We start from the raw sequence: 14,358 nt of genomic DNA on the forward strand, positions 1-14,358 counted from the left end.
AGCGCTTAGCATGGGGAAACTAGCTTGTTCATTAATATATATTAGTTTAATAGTGTATTTGGACACATATACGTGATGTAAACAGTTAGCTCTATTGTTTTTGTAAAATGCCTGTCCAAATATGAATCTATAAGCAAGCTAATATAATTATGCTAAGCGCTAGCTTACTAAAAGAGCTAAGATAGCAGCAACTATTGCTAATTATCCCTGAGCTGCTCCTGTTATGTGCTAAATGTTACAGATGGTTAACGAATTGTTGTATGTAGTTTATTGGAGCTCCTGAGTGCCATATAATGTATACTGCTGTATAATGTAGTGGTTTTATCATAGCTAGAGATCTTCTGAATAGTTAGGTATGTGCTTACACAATGTATGTAACAGTCAAGAAAAGGGGCTTTTGTTCAGGTTCTATCTATTCTATTATAAAGTCATTAAATATATGTTTATACTCCTTATAATATGTATGATTGTGTGTTTTTCTTCTCACAGTGAACTGTGTGTAAATCATCAACTTCCTGTGTATCAGCTGATTTCTACACCAGCTTTACATCCTGAGCAGAAGGTGAGTGCTCTGAAGTATTTACCTCTCTTTTCAAGAACACCACTGAGCACATCTTAATCAGGGGACAGGGACACATTTCTCTGCATGGACATGATGTGTGTGTTAATGAATGGTGGAGATGGGGCCAAATTTTGCAGCAATCCTTAATAGCAAAACCAAATAATTGGTTTTAATACACAGCATTACTAAAAGCTTGCATTCTATGAAATTTTGTGTGCGTGCCTGCCTGCGTGTGTCAAACTGATGTCATATGATGTCAAACATCATGAAGTGATATTAACTTGCTTATAAACCCATATGTGGATGTATATTACAGAGATGCCATGGAGCTGCATAGTAACACCATGAAGTCTTTTTACTAAACACATAATACCATGTCTTTATTTCTCCCCTCTTGTAGATTGTCGTGGAGAGGTCGGACCCTTGATGCTCTGCCGTCTTTCACCACCAATACATACGTACATGTATTTTATTAATTTGTAAATAAAGTCTTAAATATAATTTATAGTTGAGTATTTATTTCTAGTTAGCTTATTATTTAGCAAAACATTTAAAGTGCATGTAAAGCATTGCTGCAAATGACACTGAATAGAATCAGATGTTACTCCACTCTGTGTGAGGGTACAGGCTTATATACAGTATGTGATTTTAGCATCATTAATGTTTTTCTATTGACTAAAGCATGCTGCCTTGGAGATATTAGTGACATCTCTGTTTCAGTTCGAACAATATATTCCATAATATTTATGAATACATTAATCTCATATGTACAGCAGTTAAAACAGAGGTTCTTAAACATTTTACAGCGAAGGACTCCTTCAACTGTAAAACAAACACCTCTGCATACATTTACTTATAGTGCATTTCCAAAAATACATTTTTATGTTATTCAAAAAGTAAAACCTTTTGTTTTCATTTAAATGATTAATGATTAAATGATCCATGAAAATCAAAAATCTAGTATGTCAAAATATTAGAATATTTCACTTCGATCATGGGGAAGACTGCTGACCTAACAAGTTGTCCAGAAGATGATCATCTACACCTTCCAGAAGGAGTGTAGGCCCTCAAGGTCAAACTTTACCACCAACTATTTCACTGACCATGTTGTTGCTAGTTGGCTATGTATGTAGGCTTATGAATAGTGGCAACGTATATCTACTGTATGTACTGTGAATGCATGTTCAAGAATAAGAGTATCATAAATTGTCCAATAATTCAAATACACATGTAAACAATGAGTCTGTCATTTGAAATGCCGTTTATCTAAAAAAATTAGAATATTGTGCAAAAGTGTTTAAGTTTTAAAATGATTGGGGGGAAACACATTCACAAGAGAAACGTCATACACATAGAAAAAGAAATCATAGAGCACAAGGCAAAAAATTATACATTCACAAGGAAAAAAATTATAAATTTACAAGGGAAAAATAATACACTAACAAGGGAAAAATTTATATACTTATAGGTGAAAAATAATACATTTACGAGGGAAAAATTATACACTTAAAAGGGAAAAATACTATATTCACCAGGGAAAAATAATATACTTACATGGGAAAAAGTACACATTTTCAAGGTGAAAAAGTAATAGAAGCACATGTGAAAAAGCACACATTTACAAGGGAAAAAAACACATTTATAAGACAAAAAGCATACATTTTTAGGGGAAAAAAGGACATTTACAAGGGTAAAAAAAACACATTTATAAGGGAAAAAAAGCTCATTTGTAAGGGAAAAAAAGCTCATTTGTAAGGGAAAAAAAGCACATTTATAAGGGACAAAGCACACATTTTTAAGGGAAAAAAGGACATTTACAAGGGGAAAAGCATACATTTATAAAAGAAAAAAGCACAATTATAAGGGAAAAAGCACACATTTTAAAGGGGAAAAAGGACATTCACCTATAAGTATATAAATTTTCCCTTGGGAATGTATTATTTTTCCCTTGTTAGTGCATTATTTTCCCTTGTTAGTGTATTATTTTTCCCTTGTTAGTGTATTATTTTTCCCTTGTTAGTGCATTATTTTTCCCTTGTTAGTGTATTATTTTTTCCTTGTAAATTTATAATTTTTTCCTTGGGCTCTATGATTTTTTTTTCTATGTGTATGACATTTCCCTTGTGAATGTGTTTCCCCCCTCAATAATTTTAAAACTTAAACACTTTTGCACAATATTCTAATTTTTTTAGATAAACAGCATTTCAAATGACAGACTCATTGTTTACATGTGTATTTTAATTATTGGTCAATTTATGATACTCTTATTCTTGAACATACATTCACTGTACATACAGTAGATATACGTTGCCACTATTCATAAGCCTACATATTTTTAAATAGTTGGTGTTTTTATGTAACCCATTGCATTAAGCTGTTAAACATGACACCCTGGTTATGTTTGCAGATCACACTTGAAGCATTCAGCTTGAAATTTATCTCAGATTTCAGCTCATCTTTCCCATGAAACCTAAGGTCAGATGAGATGGCTGGCAAATGAAAAAAAAATGGCAAGCAACAACATGGTCTGTGAAATAGTTGGTGGTAAAGTTTGACCTTGAGGGCCTACACTCCTTCTGGAAGGTGTAGATGATCATCTTCTGGACAACTTGTTAGGTCAGCAGGGGTAGCTTAGTGGTTAAGGCAATGGACTATGGTTCGGAAGATCCCAGGTTCAAACCCCACAACCACCAAGTTGCCACTGTTGGGCCCTTGAGCAAGGCCCTTAACCCTCAACTGCTCAGATGTGTAATGAGATAAAAATGTAAGTCGCTCTGGATAAGAGCGTCTGCCAAATACCTAAATGTAAATGTAAATGTCAGCAGTCTTCCCCATGATCGAAGTGAAATATTCTAATATTTTGAAATACTAGATTTTTGATTTTCATGGATCATTTAATCATTAATCATTTAAATAAAAACAAAAAGTTTTACTTTTTGAATAACATAAAAATGTATTTTTGGAAATGCACTATAAGTAAATGTATGCAGAGGTGTTTGTTTTACAGTTGAAGGAGTCCTTCGCTGTAAAATGTTTAAGAACCTCTGTTTTAACTGCTGAACATATGGGATTAATGTATCCATAAATATTATGGAATATGTTGTTCGAACTGAAACAGAGATGTCACTAATATCTCCAAGGCAGCATGCTTTAGTCAATAGAAAAACATTATTGATGCTAAAATCGGATACTGTATATAAGCCTGTACCCTCACACAGAGTGAAGTAACATCTGATTCTATTCAGTGTCATTTGCAGCAATGCTTTACATGCACTTTAAATGTTTTGCTAAATAATAAGCTAACTAGAAATAAATACTCAACTATAAATTATATTTAAGACTTTATTTACAAATTAATAAAATACATGTATGTATTGGTGGTGAAAGACGGCAGAGCATCAAGGGTCCGACCTCTCCACGACAATCTACAAGAGGGGAGAAATAAAGACATGGTATTATGTGTCTAGTAAAAAGACTTCATGGTGTTACTATGCAGCTCCATGGCATCTCTGTAATATACATCCACATATGGGTTTATAAGCAAGTTAATATCACTTCATGATGTTTGACATCATATGACATCAGTTTGACACACGCAGGCAGACAGGCACGCACACAAAATTTCATAGAATGCAAGCTTTTAGTAATGCTGTGTATTAAAACCAATTATTTGGTTTTGCTATTAAGGATTGCTGCAAAATTTGGCCCCATCTCCACCATTCATTAACACACACATCATGTCCATGAAGAGAAATGTGTCCCTGTCCCCTGATTAAGATGTGCTCAGTGGTGTTCTTGAAAAGAGAGGTAAATACTTCAGAGCACTCACCTTCTGCTCAGGATGTAAAGCTGGTGTAGAAATCAGCTGATACACAGGCAGTTGATGATTTACACACAGTTCACTGTGAGAAGAAAAACACACAATCATACATATTATAAGGAGTATAAACATATATTTAATGACTTTATAATAGAATAGATAGAACCTGAACAAAAGCCCCTTTTCTTGACTGTTACATACATTGTGTAAGCACATACCTAACTATTCAGAAGATCTCTAGCTATGATAAAACCACTACATTATACAGCAGTATACATTATATGGCACTCAGGAGCTCCAATAAACTACATACAACAATTCGTTAATCATCTGTAACATTTAGCACATAACAGGAGCAGCTCAGGGATAATTAGCAATAGTTGCTGCTATCTTAGCTCTTTTAGTAAGCTAGCGCTTAGCATAATTATATTAGCTTGCTTATAGATTCATATTTGGACAGGCATTTTACAGAAACAATGAAGCTAACTGTTTACATCACGTATATGTGTCCAAATACACTATTAAACTAATATATATATTAATGAACAAGCTAGTTTCCCCATGCTAAGCGCTAGCGGTTAGCATAATTATTTTAGCCTGCTTATAGATTCATATTTGGACAGGCATTTTACAAAAACAATGGAGCTAACTGTTTACATCACGTATATGTGTCCAAATACACTATTAAACTAATATATATTAATAAACAAGCTAGTTTCCCCATGTTAAGCGCTAGCAGTTAGCATAGTGATATTAGCTTGCTTATTAATCCATATGTGGATGTATATTACAGAGATGCCATGGAGCTGATGGTTTACATCAGTGTTTAATGGTCTAAATGAGATAATATTCCTTTTAATCACTGACATTTACACTCGGCTCGGCATTTCCCCCAAACACTCCAATAGTATTAACACTGCTACAAAGTTATCATTAGTGCCTAAAACAGTAAAATCTGATTAGTTTTATATATTAAACATTACCTGGTAAGTGTGTGCAGTTGAAAATTTAGTGAAAATTATAACTTTATCACGCTATAATTCACTGTATACTCCATGATGTTGAGTCCTGGAGCTGATATCCGGAAAGGTTCTGTGTTCAGTTGCGTTTTGACCCCACTTCCATAGTCCTTTGCGCAATAACTTTAGCTTTTAGCTTGCAAAATACTGGAGAAAGAGTTCTCACACGGGAAAGAAGTAGTTGCGCACAAACGGAAAAGAGCAGACATTTACACGGGAAAAAGCGCACAGTTACACGGGAAAAAGCGCACATTTTCAAGGAAAAAAAAAACACATAAGGGAAAAAGCACACATTTTAAGGGAAAAAAAACACTTACAAGGGAAAAAACACACACATATACGGGAAAGATGATTGCCCTTCTGGGCCACCGTAGGAATTCAGATCAATTTCTGCTTTCTGTTTTACCCAAATGAGGATGGGTTCCCTGTTGAGTTTGGTTTCTCTCAAAGCTTCTTCCTATTACCATCTCAGGGAGTTTTTTCTTGCCACTGTCGCCATCAACTTGCTCACCAGGGACAATCTTATCATTTTGAATCATACACATTTACATCTCATACAAACTTAAATAATTCTTTTGATTGAATTTATTTGGAAAAATGTCAATTGTTAAAAGCGCTATACAAATAATATTGTAAATAATAATAATATCTGACCATTTTGCTTCATGCACACTCACATTCCATACACACTTAAATAATTATTTTTAATGTGTAAAGCTGATTTGCGACAATGACAATTGTTAAAAGCGCTATGCAAATAACAGCAGTCTGCATCGGCCGAGGACAGGATCATCTCCGTGTTAAAGTGGAAGCGTCCCCAGTCACCACATGCATCCCAGGCAGACCACATGGGGCATCCATGCGATGAGATCTTCAACCAGATACAGGATAACCAGGATGAGTCAGACAGCTCCAGGGGACAGAGAGGGTCTGGATCACTGGCAGCTTAGGAGTGACATGTATAGCTTGACAGAGAGACAGGTAGAGGGTAAGAAAGAAAGAAAGAAGAGGATAGAGCAGAACAGAAGGAGAGATGGCAGTTAGGGATGCTCACAGTCAAACAATGTAAAATGTGGATGCATCTTTAGTGCAGAGTGCAAGCAAGGACTCTGGCAGGACTAACTATGTCAGCATAACTAAAAAGGAGAGCCAGAAAGAAACACAGACATGAGGGCTCCCTGAGATGTAAAGCGACCAATCACTTCATCGTCAACGAACCTGAGTGATCAATGAGGGTGGGGAAGACAGCATGAAAACTTACCAGTTCACCATAATACTCCATGTCCATGAGTCCCCCAGATCTGCTCCTTTATCTGAGGCGAATTTATTTCCAAAAATGCTTGACTTGATAAATAGGTTTTTAGCCTAGACTTAAACACTGAGACTGTGTCCCGCACATTAATTGGAAAACTATTTCATAACTTTGGGGCTTTGTAAGAAAAAACTCTGCCCCCAGCTGTGGTTTTTATAATGACAAGCAGCCTGCATCCTTTGATCGAAGTAGGCGTGGCGGATCGTAGGACACTAGCAGTTCACCCAGATACTGCGGCTCGACACCATTTAATGCTTTATACGTCAATAGTAGTATTTTAAAAAATCAATGCAAAATTTTACAGGGAGCCAATGCAGTGTGGATAAGATAGGGGTAATGTGTTCGTATCTTCTGGTCCTAGTGAGGACTCTCGCTGCTGCATTCTGGACTAGCTGAAACTTGTTTAAGCACCTAGTTGAACAACCAGACAGTAAGGCATTACAATAGTCCAACTTAGAGGTGATAAAAGCATGAACTAGTTTTTCTGCATCGTTTGGTGACAATATATTCCTTATCTTTACAATATTTCTGAGGTGAAAGAATGCTACCCTGGTAATATTATCTACATGAGCTTCAAATGGAAGGCTGGAATCAATAATCACACCAAGGTATTTTACTGTTGCACTTGATGGAACAGAAAGGTCATCTGAAGTTACAGTGTGATCAGAAAGCTTGCTTCTAGTTGCTTGTGGTCCTATGAATAGAACTTCTATCTTATCTGGATTAAGCAGAAGGAAGTTAATTAACATTCAATCTCTTATGTCCTGCACACATTGCTTAACTTTAGTAGGCTGTTTTTTCTCATCTGGTTTTGCTGAGATGTATACTATGACTGTGTGTCATCGGCATAACAATGAAAACAAATACCATGCTTCTAAATTATGTTGCCTAGAGGAAGTATGTAAAGGGAAAAAAGCAGTGCCTAAAACTGAAGGCAATTAGAAAATTAGCTGACTCGACATGTCTTACCCCTGTGGACTCATTGAGAGGGGACAGGTGAGGAGACGGTGGAGCTCTGTTTATTTTGTGTTTTCAATTTATTTATTTTTTTCTTTTTAGTTCCAATTAATAATCCGACCCTAATTCCAGAAGGTATGGTCTTCCCATGCATGTGTCATTAGCACTCTCACATACTCCTATTTCTTTGGCCCCCTCAGAACCCCTGTGTGAGGGATCTTATAAATATTATTACATCCCATGGTTCGGCTCTCTAACGCCACGTAACACATACATTACCAAAAGAACTCTTTATCTACAGTTTTTGGTGATATTTCACAACATAAGACAGAATGCAGGTGATATGTTTCCTAAACTCAGTTGTTAACTGAAGACAGATACAAGGTTTAAACTAAAAACGCTGGCTAACGTTAAAAAGCTATTTTAAAAGCTACAGTATAGAGATTAAACACAGGCTATACCAGGACATGTGCATGACATACCATTTATTCCAATATGCACATATTTATACTAGATAACACTGAAGTCCCTTTTAGTCACACACATACTTTTCACATCTAATTATTTACTAAAGATTTATACAGTAAAGAAGAAAACACATTAAACTTACAGCAAAACATCTACAACATGAGTCACTACATGAAGTGTGATTATGGACCTTAAGTTCTAAATAAACAAATTTTATATGGGTATTTTCCCCAATTTTATTGTTTTTCTTTTTCTTACACTGTTACTTATTTTTGCATTGTTTATTTTTATGTATGAGGTTTTTTTTTTATCTTCCTCCAGTGCTGTAGAGTTTCTAGTTGCAGTAGAATTTCATTGTACAGGGAACTTGTGTATTTGATGAAGTGATAAATCAATATGTACAACATAACAATATCCAGCTCCTGAACCGCAGATTTTCACTCGCTTGAAATAATAATCAGACCTTTAAACAATATTTCTATCAGATATTGCTGAGTAAACTAGTAAACTGAGCATCTTTTTTAATTTAGAGAACTGCTGATTACAGTCAATAACAGCCACCTAATAATATTCTCTTAGATTTACATCAGGGTTTGGGGTCGTTGCTCTCCAGAAGGATCAGAAATGTTGAAGGAACACACATTCAGAACAAATTATGTTGAGACTATTTAAACAGTATTTTAATTCCTAGTATGGCAAGAAAATTATAGTACATGATTTACTTTTAAGTAACTTTTTTTAATTTCAAAGGAGCAGTTGTTCTTACTTAAGCACATCGATTTATAAGCTTTACAATTACTTTATTATGCAACACAATAAGTAAATTGTTAGGATCTTGCAAGCCACGTGGTTCTTTACTCAGTATGGAAACTGGAGGTAACCGGACGTCCCTTCAATTCATCAGCAGCGATGTGCACAATCTGATCAAGTGCCGTGAGAATCAGAAGATCCATGTCATCATTGGTGTTTATTTCCTCATGGTAGTTTTTCACAGGGAAAATGTGATTCATGGGAATACCCAGGAGATTACTACTCTCTTGCATCTGGAAAAACACAAACGTATCAACTAATCAAAATGTATAGCATTAATATATAAACAGTTTGATAGCAAAATGAGATACAGTAAGTAGGCAATTTAGTATCAATATTGTGTGTGTCTGTATGTGTGTTACACACTTATGTCTTGTTTGTAATTCAGTAGTGATTCAAACGGAAAGGCGTTTTAACCAATTCTAAAATATATAATAGAAATTAAACTAATCTTGTTTATGATTTGTTATGCAAATGGTAGCACTCACTCAGGTAAGTGAATTATTTCTTAAACGGGGAACTGTATAGTCAGTGTTTTAGATTTAACAAATTATCTGTACTCCAAATATGATTTATTTATTGTTTTCCATACTAAATACAATGCAATCTGACCTTTCAAAGTAATATTTGCATGTACTGTATCATGCAAAAAAACCTTAACAGTTTTCAGTTCAAGTTCAAGTAGGCTTTATTGTCATTACAACCATATACAGTTAGTACACAGTGAAACGAAACAATGTTCCTTCAGGACCAAGGTGCTACATGCAATATAAATTATAACAAATTAACAAAAACTAACTAGCTAAGTATAACATTTTTATAGACAACTATAGACAGTAGCCTTTAGAAAGCATAGTTTTGTTGGTAGCTAATGATAACTGAAAAGATATAATTCATTAATTTATTTAATCATTTATTTATTTATTTCCTTTATTTCTTTATATTAAATTTAATTATTTATTTAAAAGAAATGAAAACAAAGGTTTTACTACATATGTTTTACAGTAGTGCCTAAACATACAATTAAAAATTGGTTGTTACAATGTCAGCAGCGACCTCATTTCCCCTTATGTCTGTTTCAACCACTCAACATTCAGCATCAGGAGTATACTAATCCCCGGCCTGATCATCGGTCATCATCTGCACCTGTTTCTCACTGGTTCAAGCATTATGGTTTTTTTGTGTGTGTGTTTGTGTGTGTGTGTGTGTGTGTGTGATTTCTAGGTCACTTTGTGGTTTATGAAACAAAAACATTTCTCTGGAACTGCTCAGGTGAGGTTCATTCAAAAATGAAAGTCAAAAAAACTAGGGAGTTTGGAGAACTATTCCTTAAATCTACATCAAAAATACCAGAATTGCAAAAAACTGCAAATCGCATTGAAAACATGAAGAGTCAAATAATAAAAAAAAGTATCACATCACATACACCACTGTTGCCCAAATTATTCATGAATTCCAAAAGGCTGTACAGTAAGTGTCACAGATCAACCAATAAACTGACTTCTGTAAAAATTAATTGACAAAGGTACAACCTTACAGTAGGTAGTCAACCAAAATGCTTGTTTGCATTTTTGGGTTATTTTAACCCAACAACTGGTTTATTCTCTGGTTTCTCAAACGGCAACCCAAAAAATGAGTTTTAAAAGTTGTTTAGGCGATAATGCATGTGTGTACAGCTCAAAACCTCCATTGGTTATTAAAAATAGCGCCTATTTATAAAACTGCCCAATGTTTTCAGAGATTTGAGCTTGATCCCCAGGAGCTCATGTAGCCCAACGCAGCCTTATCTCGGCAAGAACTTCTGAAAACTACCGCTGACTGTGATGTCTCTGTAGTGGTTAAAACAGTGGATTTATTTTATTTTAGGTATTTCTCACTGCCAGAATTTGGTATGATACAGTACAGTTATGGTACAATATATTGCGTCTGTGTGACACATCCTGTACCGTGCAATCCATTTGCACTATACCCGGTGTCCTCAAACTCTTGAGTGTGCATTTCCAATTCAAGTCTGTTCTTTGCGTTCTTGGAATTGAGGAACAGCATGACAAACTTTCTGGATTCTTCACTTCTGAAGCGAGGGGCCAGTGGTGTGGACTCGAGTTATGTGACTTGGACTCGAGTCAGACTCGAGTAATGAATTTGATCACTTTAGACTCGACTTGACAAAATATAAAAAGACTTGCAACTCGACTTGGACTTTACCATAAATAACTCATGACTTTCACTTGGACTTGTGCCTATGGCTTGTAAAGACTTGCTACTTCCCATAAAAAGCCCAAAGATAAAAAGTATGTTAACACGGTCCGCTCTATCTCTGTTTATGTGTCTGTGCGCGTGTGTGTGACAGAGAACATGCGCGCATTCGGCACGACATCCAATCAAAGTATCGTAGATTCTTTTGATTCGACAATGTGACAACAACGTGAATGCGCTAGTTCGCGAAATGATACCGATGGTAGTTTCGTTTGGCTATAAAAATTACGAGGTGGTCAACAAAAAACGAATTGCAGTATGTAAAACATGCGGGTCGAAGATTACAGATGGAGATGCCACAACTTCCAACTTTGTTCGACACTTGAAGTTGCACAAAGAAAGGAAAGTTTTGAATGAATGTCAAGACTACCTTATCAGCTAAGTAATTTTTGTGACAAAGAGTTTTGGAGAGTCAGGACACTGATTTTTGGGGTGTGATTTTCTTTTATAAAGTGGAGACATGTTTGAAAAGGTTCTGGTTACACTATTTTTTGTGGTGATACATTTAAGTAAAGTAAAACTGTTTGGAGGACTATATTTTTGATTCTCTCTTCATCCAAGTACTTGTTTTGAGGGTGAAGGCATGGTTTTTAGTTTAAGGATATATTTTAGTTTTGAAACAATCATTTCAGGTGAAGACAATTTCAGAAAGTTGGTTCAGTATTTTAGACCTGTTTTGTAATACAGGTCAACTCGTTCTTGTGCAATATGCTGTGGAGACGAGATGCAGCACTGTTCAGCACTTTTTCAGAAAATTACATTTGTATTTTTATGTATCTGAACAATGTTCTTTCATAAAATAAGGTTTGTTTAATAAATACAGATCTTACAACCATACATAATCTGTATACATTTTATTTTACTGCTAAAAAGACTTGAAAAGACTTGAAAAGACTCGAAAGTCAAACCGTAGGACTTTGGACTTGACTTGAGACTTGTTGGCCTTTGACTTGGGACTTGTTGGCCTTTGACTTGGGACTTGACTCGGGACTTGCCTGTCTTGACTCGGGACTTGACTCAGGACTTGGGGGCAATGAATTGAGACTTACTTATGACTTGCCAAACAATGATTTTGTCCCACCTCTGCGAGAGGCACCCCACTCAAAGCTGGCAGTATTTAATAGTAAGTTAATATGAATTTTTTACCTAAATTTTAAATGTTGTATTTGTGGTAGGAGCAAGCTCATTTCCATGTTTATTCACTTTTTCGTTCATTTACTTTTTTTGTCACATTTTAATATGGGGGTGTGGGGAGTTCATGTTTTTATATTCTGAGCCAATAGTCTGTGTTAATACTGTATTTATTGTTTTGTTAGCACAAATATATACAATCCTAAATTTTAACTGTAATCTTAAATGTAATTTTAGGTTGGCATATTTTATAATATTAAAAAGCGATTAGGGTATGTTTAATCACAGTCTTAATATGTCTTCTGTTTTTGTCTAATCCAGGATCATTTTGTAGAAAAACCCAAACAATTGGGTTATTCTTCGGCGAACTTTTTGGATTCTTCACTTCTGACTGGATTACACTCAGAGCACTCAGCATTTTATGGTAAGTTTATGTGAATTTGTGTGAAGTTGTGGTAGGAGCAAGCGTATTTCATTGTTCAAGTTAAATGCTTTGACATGAGGGTGTGGGGTTAATGTTTTTTTCCTCATTCTGTTTTTTTATTAATAAAAAAAATGAGAAAAATGCGTCACTGTTAAGTCATACTTGAAAACAAGCTATATCTGCATCTTTATGAAATATTCAGTATAAGTTTGAAGGCGGGAGGGGGGGGGGGTAGTAATAAATCCAAATGGAGCGCCGTATCCTGTTAACCCTCACGCATTAAATCATGAGGTAAATTAGTCAGAAATATACATTAAGTTCAGGTTCACATCATATACATTATCATGACCAACATATTGGAATAGCTGCAAAATATGGATATGACTGGGGCATTGTTTCATGTTTTGTGCTTTGGGGATGAGACATGGAGGACCTGCCAGACCTTTCCCATTGTTAAAGGCAATGCCATTGAGACTGACTCTTTGATGGAGGCTGTTGATGTTTGTTTTAAAGTTTTTTTTTGTCTTTGATGTTAACTACACAGAGCAGTGTCTTCCCACCTGGGAGTTTCTCCAGCATACTGTATATCAGATTATATCTAAACATGAGTACTCATCTGTTCAATTTTAGAGAACAATTTTTTCAGCCCACATTTAATCAATATAAAAAAAAAAGTTTTATTGTTATTGTTCTCAATATTATGTGAAGTAAATGAAATTGGAATAGTCATGTGGGCATTATATGATTTGTATTGAAAACTTCTAAATAAAAATAAAAATATTGTATTAAATGCAAAAAAAAGTTTACAGGGGCCTCTTGGTTTTATTCTTTTACAGAGAGTGTTTATGTTACATTTATTTTATATTTAATAAATTGTTACCTTGGGAGTATATGGTTCTGTCTGACATTCTTGTCAAAAATTTAGGTATTTGCATTTTCATTCTGATCTATTTACATTATGTGAAGTTGTTGTGTACATTTTGGGACTTTTTTGAAAACAAAATGGTTCTATCATTCCTAATTTTACCCACTGGTTGGGTCAAATAAAATAACCCAGCAGTTGAGTAACACTTGACCCAGCAAGAGTGTCAGTTTTACTCACTGGTTATTAATAAATTAGTGATTTCTTTGTTTTCACTGTCGTGATGAAGGTGATCATGTCATCTCGTCGTCTCCGCAGCAGTGGATGCGCCTTGATTCACGTTTCATACGAATGACATAATCTGAAATTTGTTTTTAATTAGTCCATTTAAAACATGTTCCTTTTTATAAGTATATATTTTTCATGTCTGAGTTTCAGTTCATTTTCTGACGCGGTCAAGTTCACCGAAGCCAATACGGAATAGCGCACCCTGTTTACTTTCATTATTTCACGAAATCATAACGTTTTGTTGTCGTCTTGAGCGCACTTATATAAAAGTATAAGAGTCTTATAAAGGCTATGTAGCTTAAATAGTCACACACAGAGTTTGTTTTCTGGCTATGCTTGTGTTACACATGATAAAATCTAAAGGCTCACAGTGTTAACATTTACTTTGCTTAAAATCAAGGCAAATATGAAATGCCTATATTTAATTTTAATTCTACATTTGTACTGTA

The 14,358-nt window shown here is 35.0% G+C and overlaps 1 protein-coding gene and 1 long non-coding RNA gene across 4 annotated transcripts in view; both read right to left on the minus strand.

Moving 5' to 3' along the window:
- Positions 1-3,890: 3,890 nt before the first annotated feature.
- Positions 3,891-5,489, minus strand: LOC128507045 (uncharacterized). Its single transcript, XR_008355768.1, has 3 exons — positions 5,366-5,489; positions 4,392-4,464; positions 3,891-3,987 (listed from the first exon to the last, which is right to left on the minus strand). It is a non-coding gene; the product is annotated as an uncharacterized LOC128507045 (long non-coding RNA).
- A 3,287-nt stretch (positions 5,490-8,776) lies between these two features.
- Positions 8,777-14,358, minus strand: part of LOC128507016 (interferon-induced protein 44-like) — a 136,940-nt gene continuing 131,358 nt past the window's right edge. For 2 of the 3 annotated variants that reach the window (XM_053477636.1, XM_053477637.1), the window contains one exon: positions 8,778-9,181. In XM_053477636.1, coding sequence (XP_053333611.1) covers positions 8,993-9,181 — 189 coding nt within the window. In that variant the 3' untranslated portion in view covers positions 8,778-8,992. Of the gene's footprint in view, positions 9,182-14,358 lie in introns of all 3 variants that reach the window. The other variant, XM_053477632.1, reaches the window with a different exon arrangement.

The sequence above is a fragment of the Clarias gariepinus genome, chromosome 18 (assembly GCF_024256425.1).
Source record: "Clarias gariepinus isolate MV-2021 ecotype Netherlands chromosome 18, CGAR_prim_01v2, whole genome shotgun sequence".
Lineage (NCBI taxonomy): Eukaryota > Metazoa > Chordata > Actinopteri > Siluriformes > Clariidae > Clarias > Clarias gariepinus.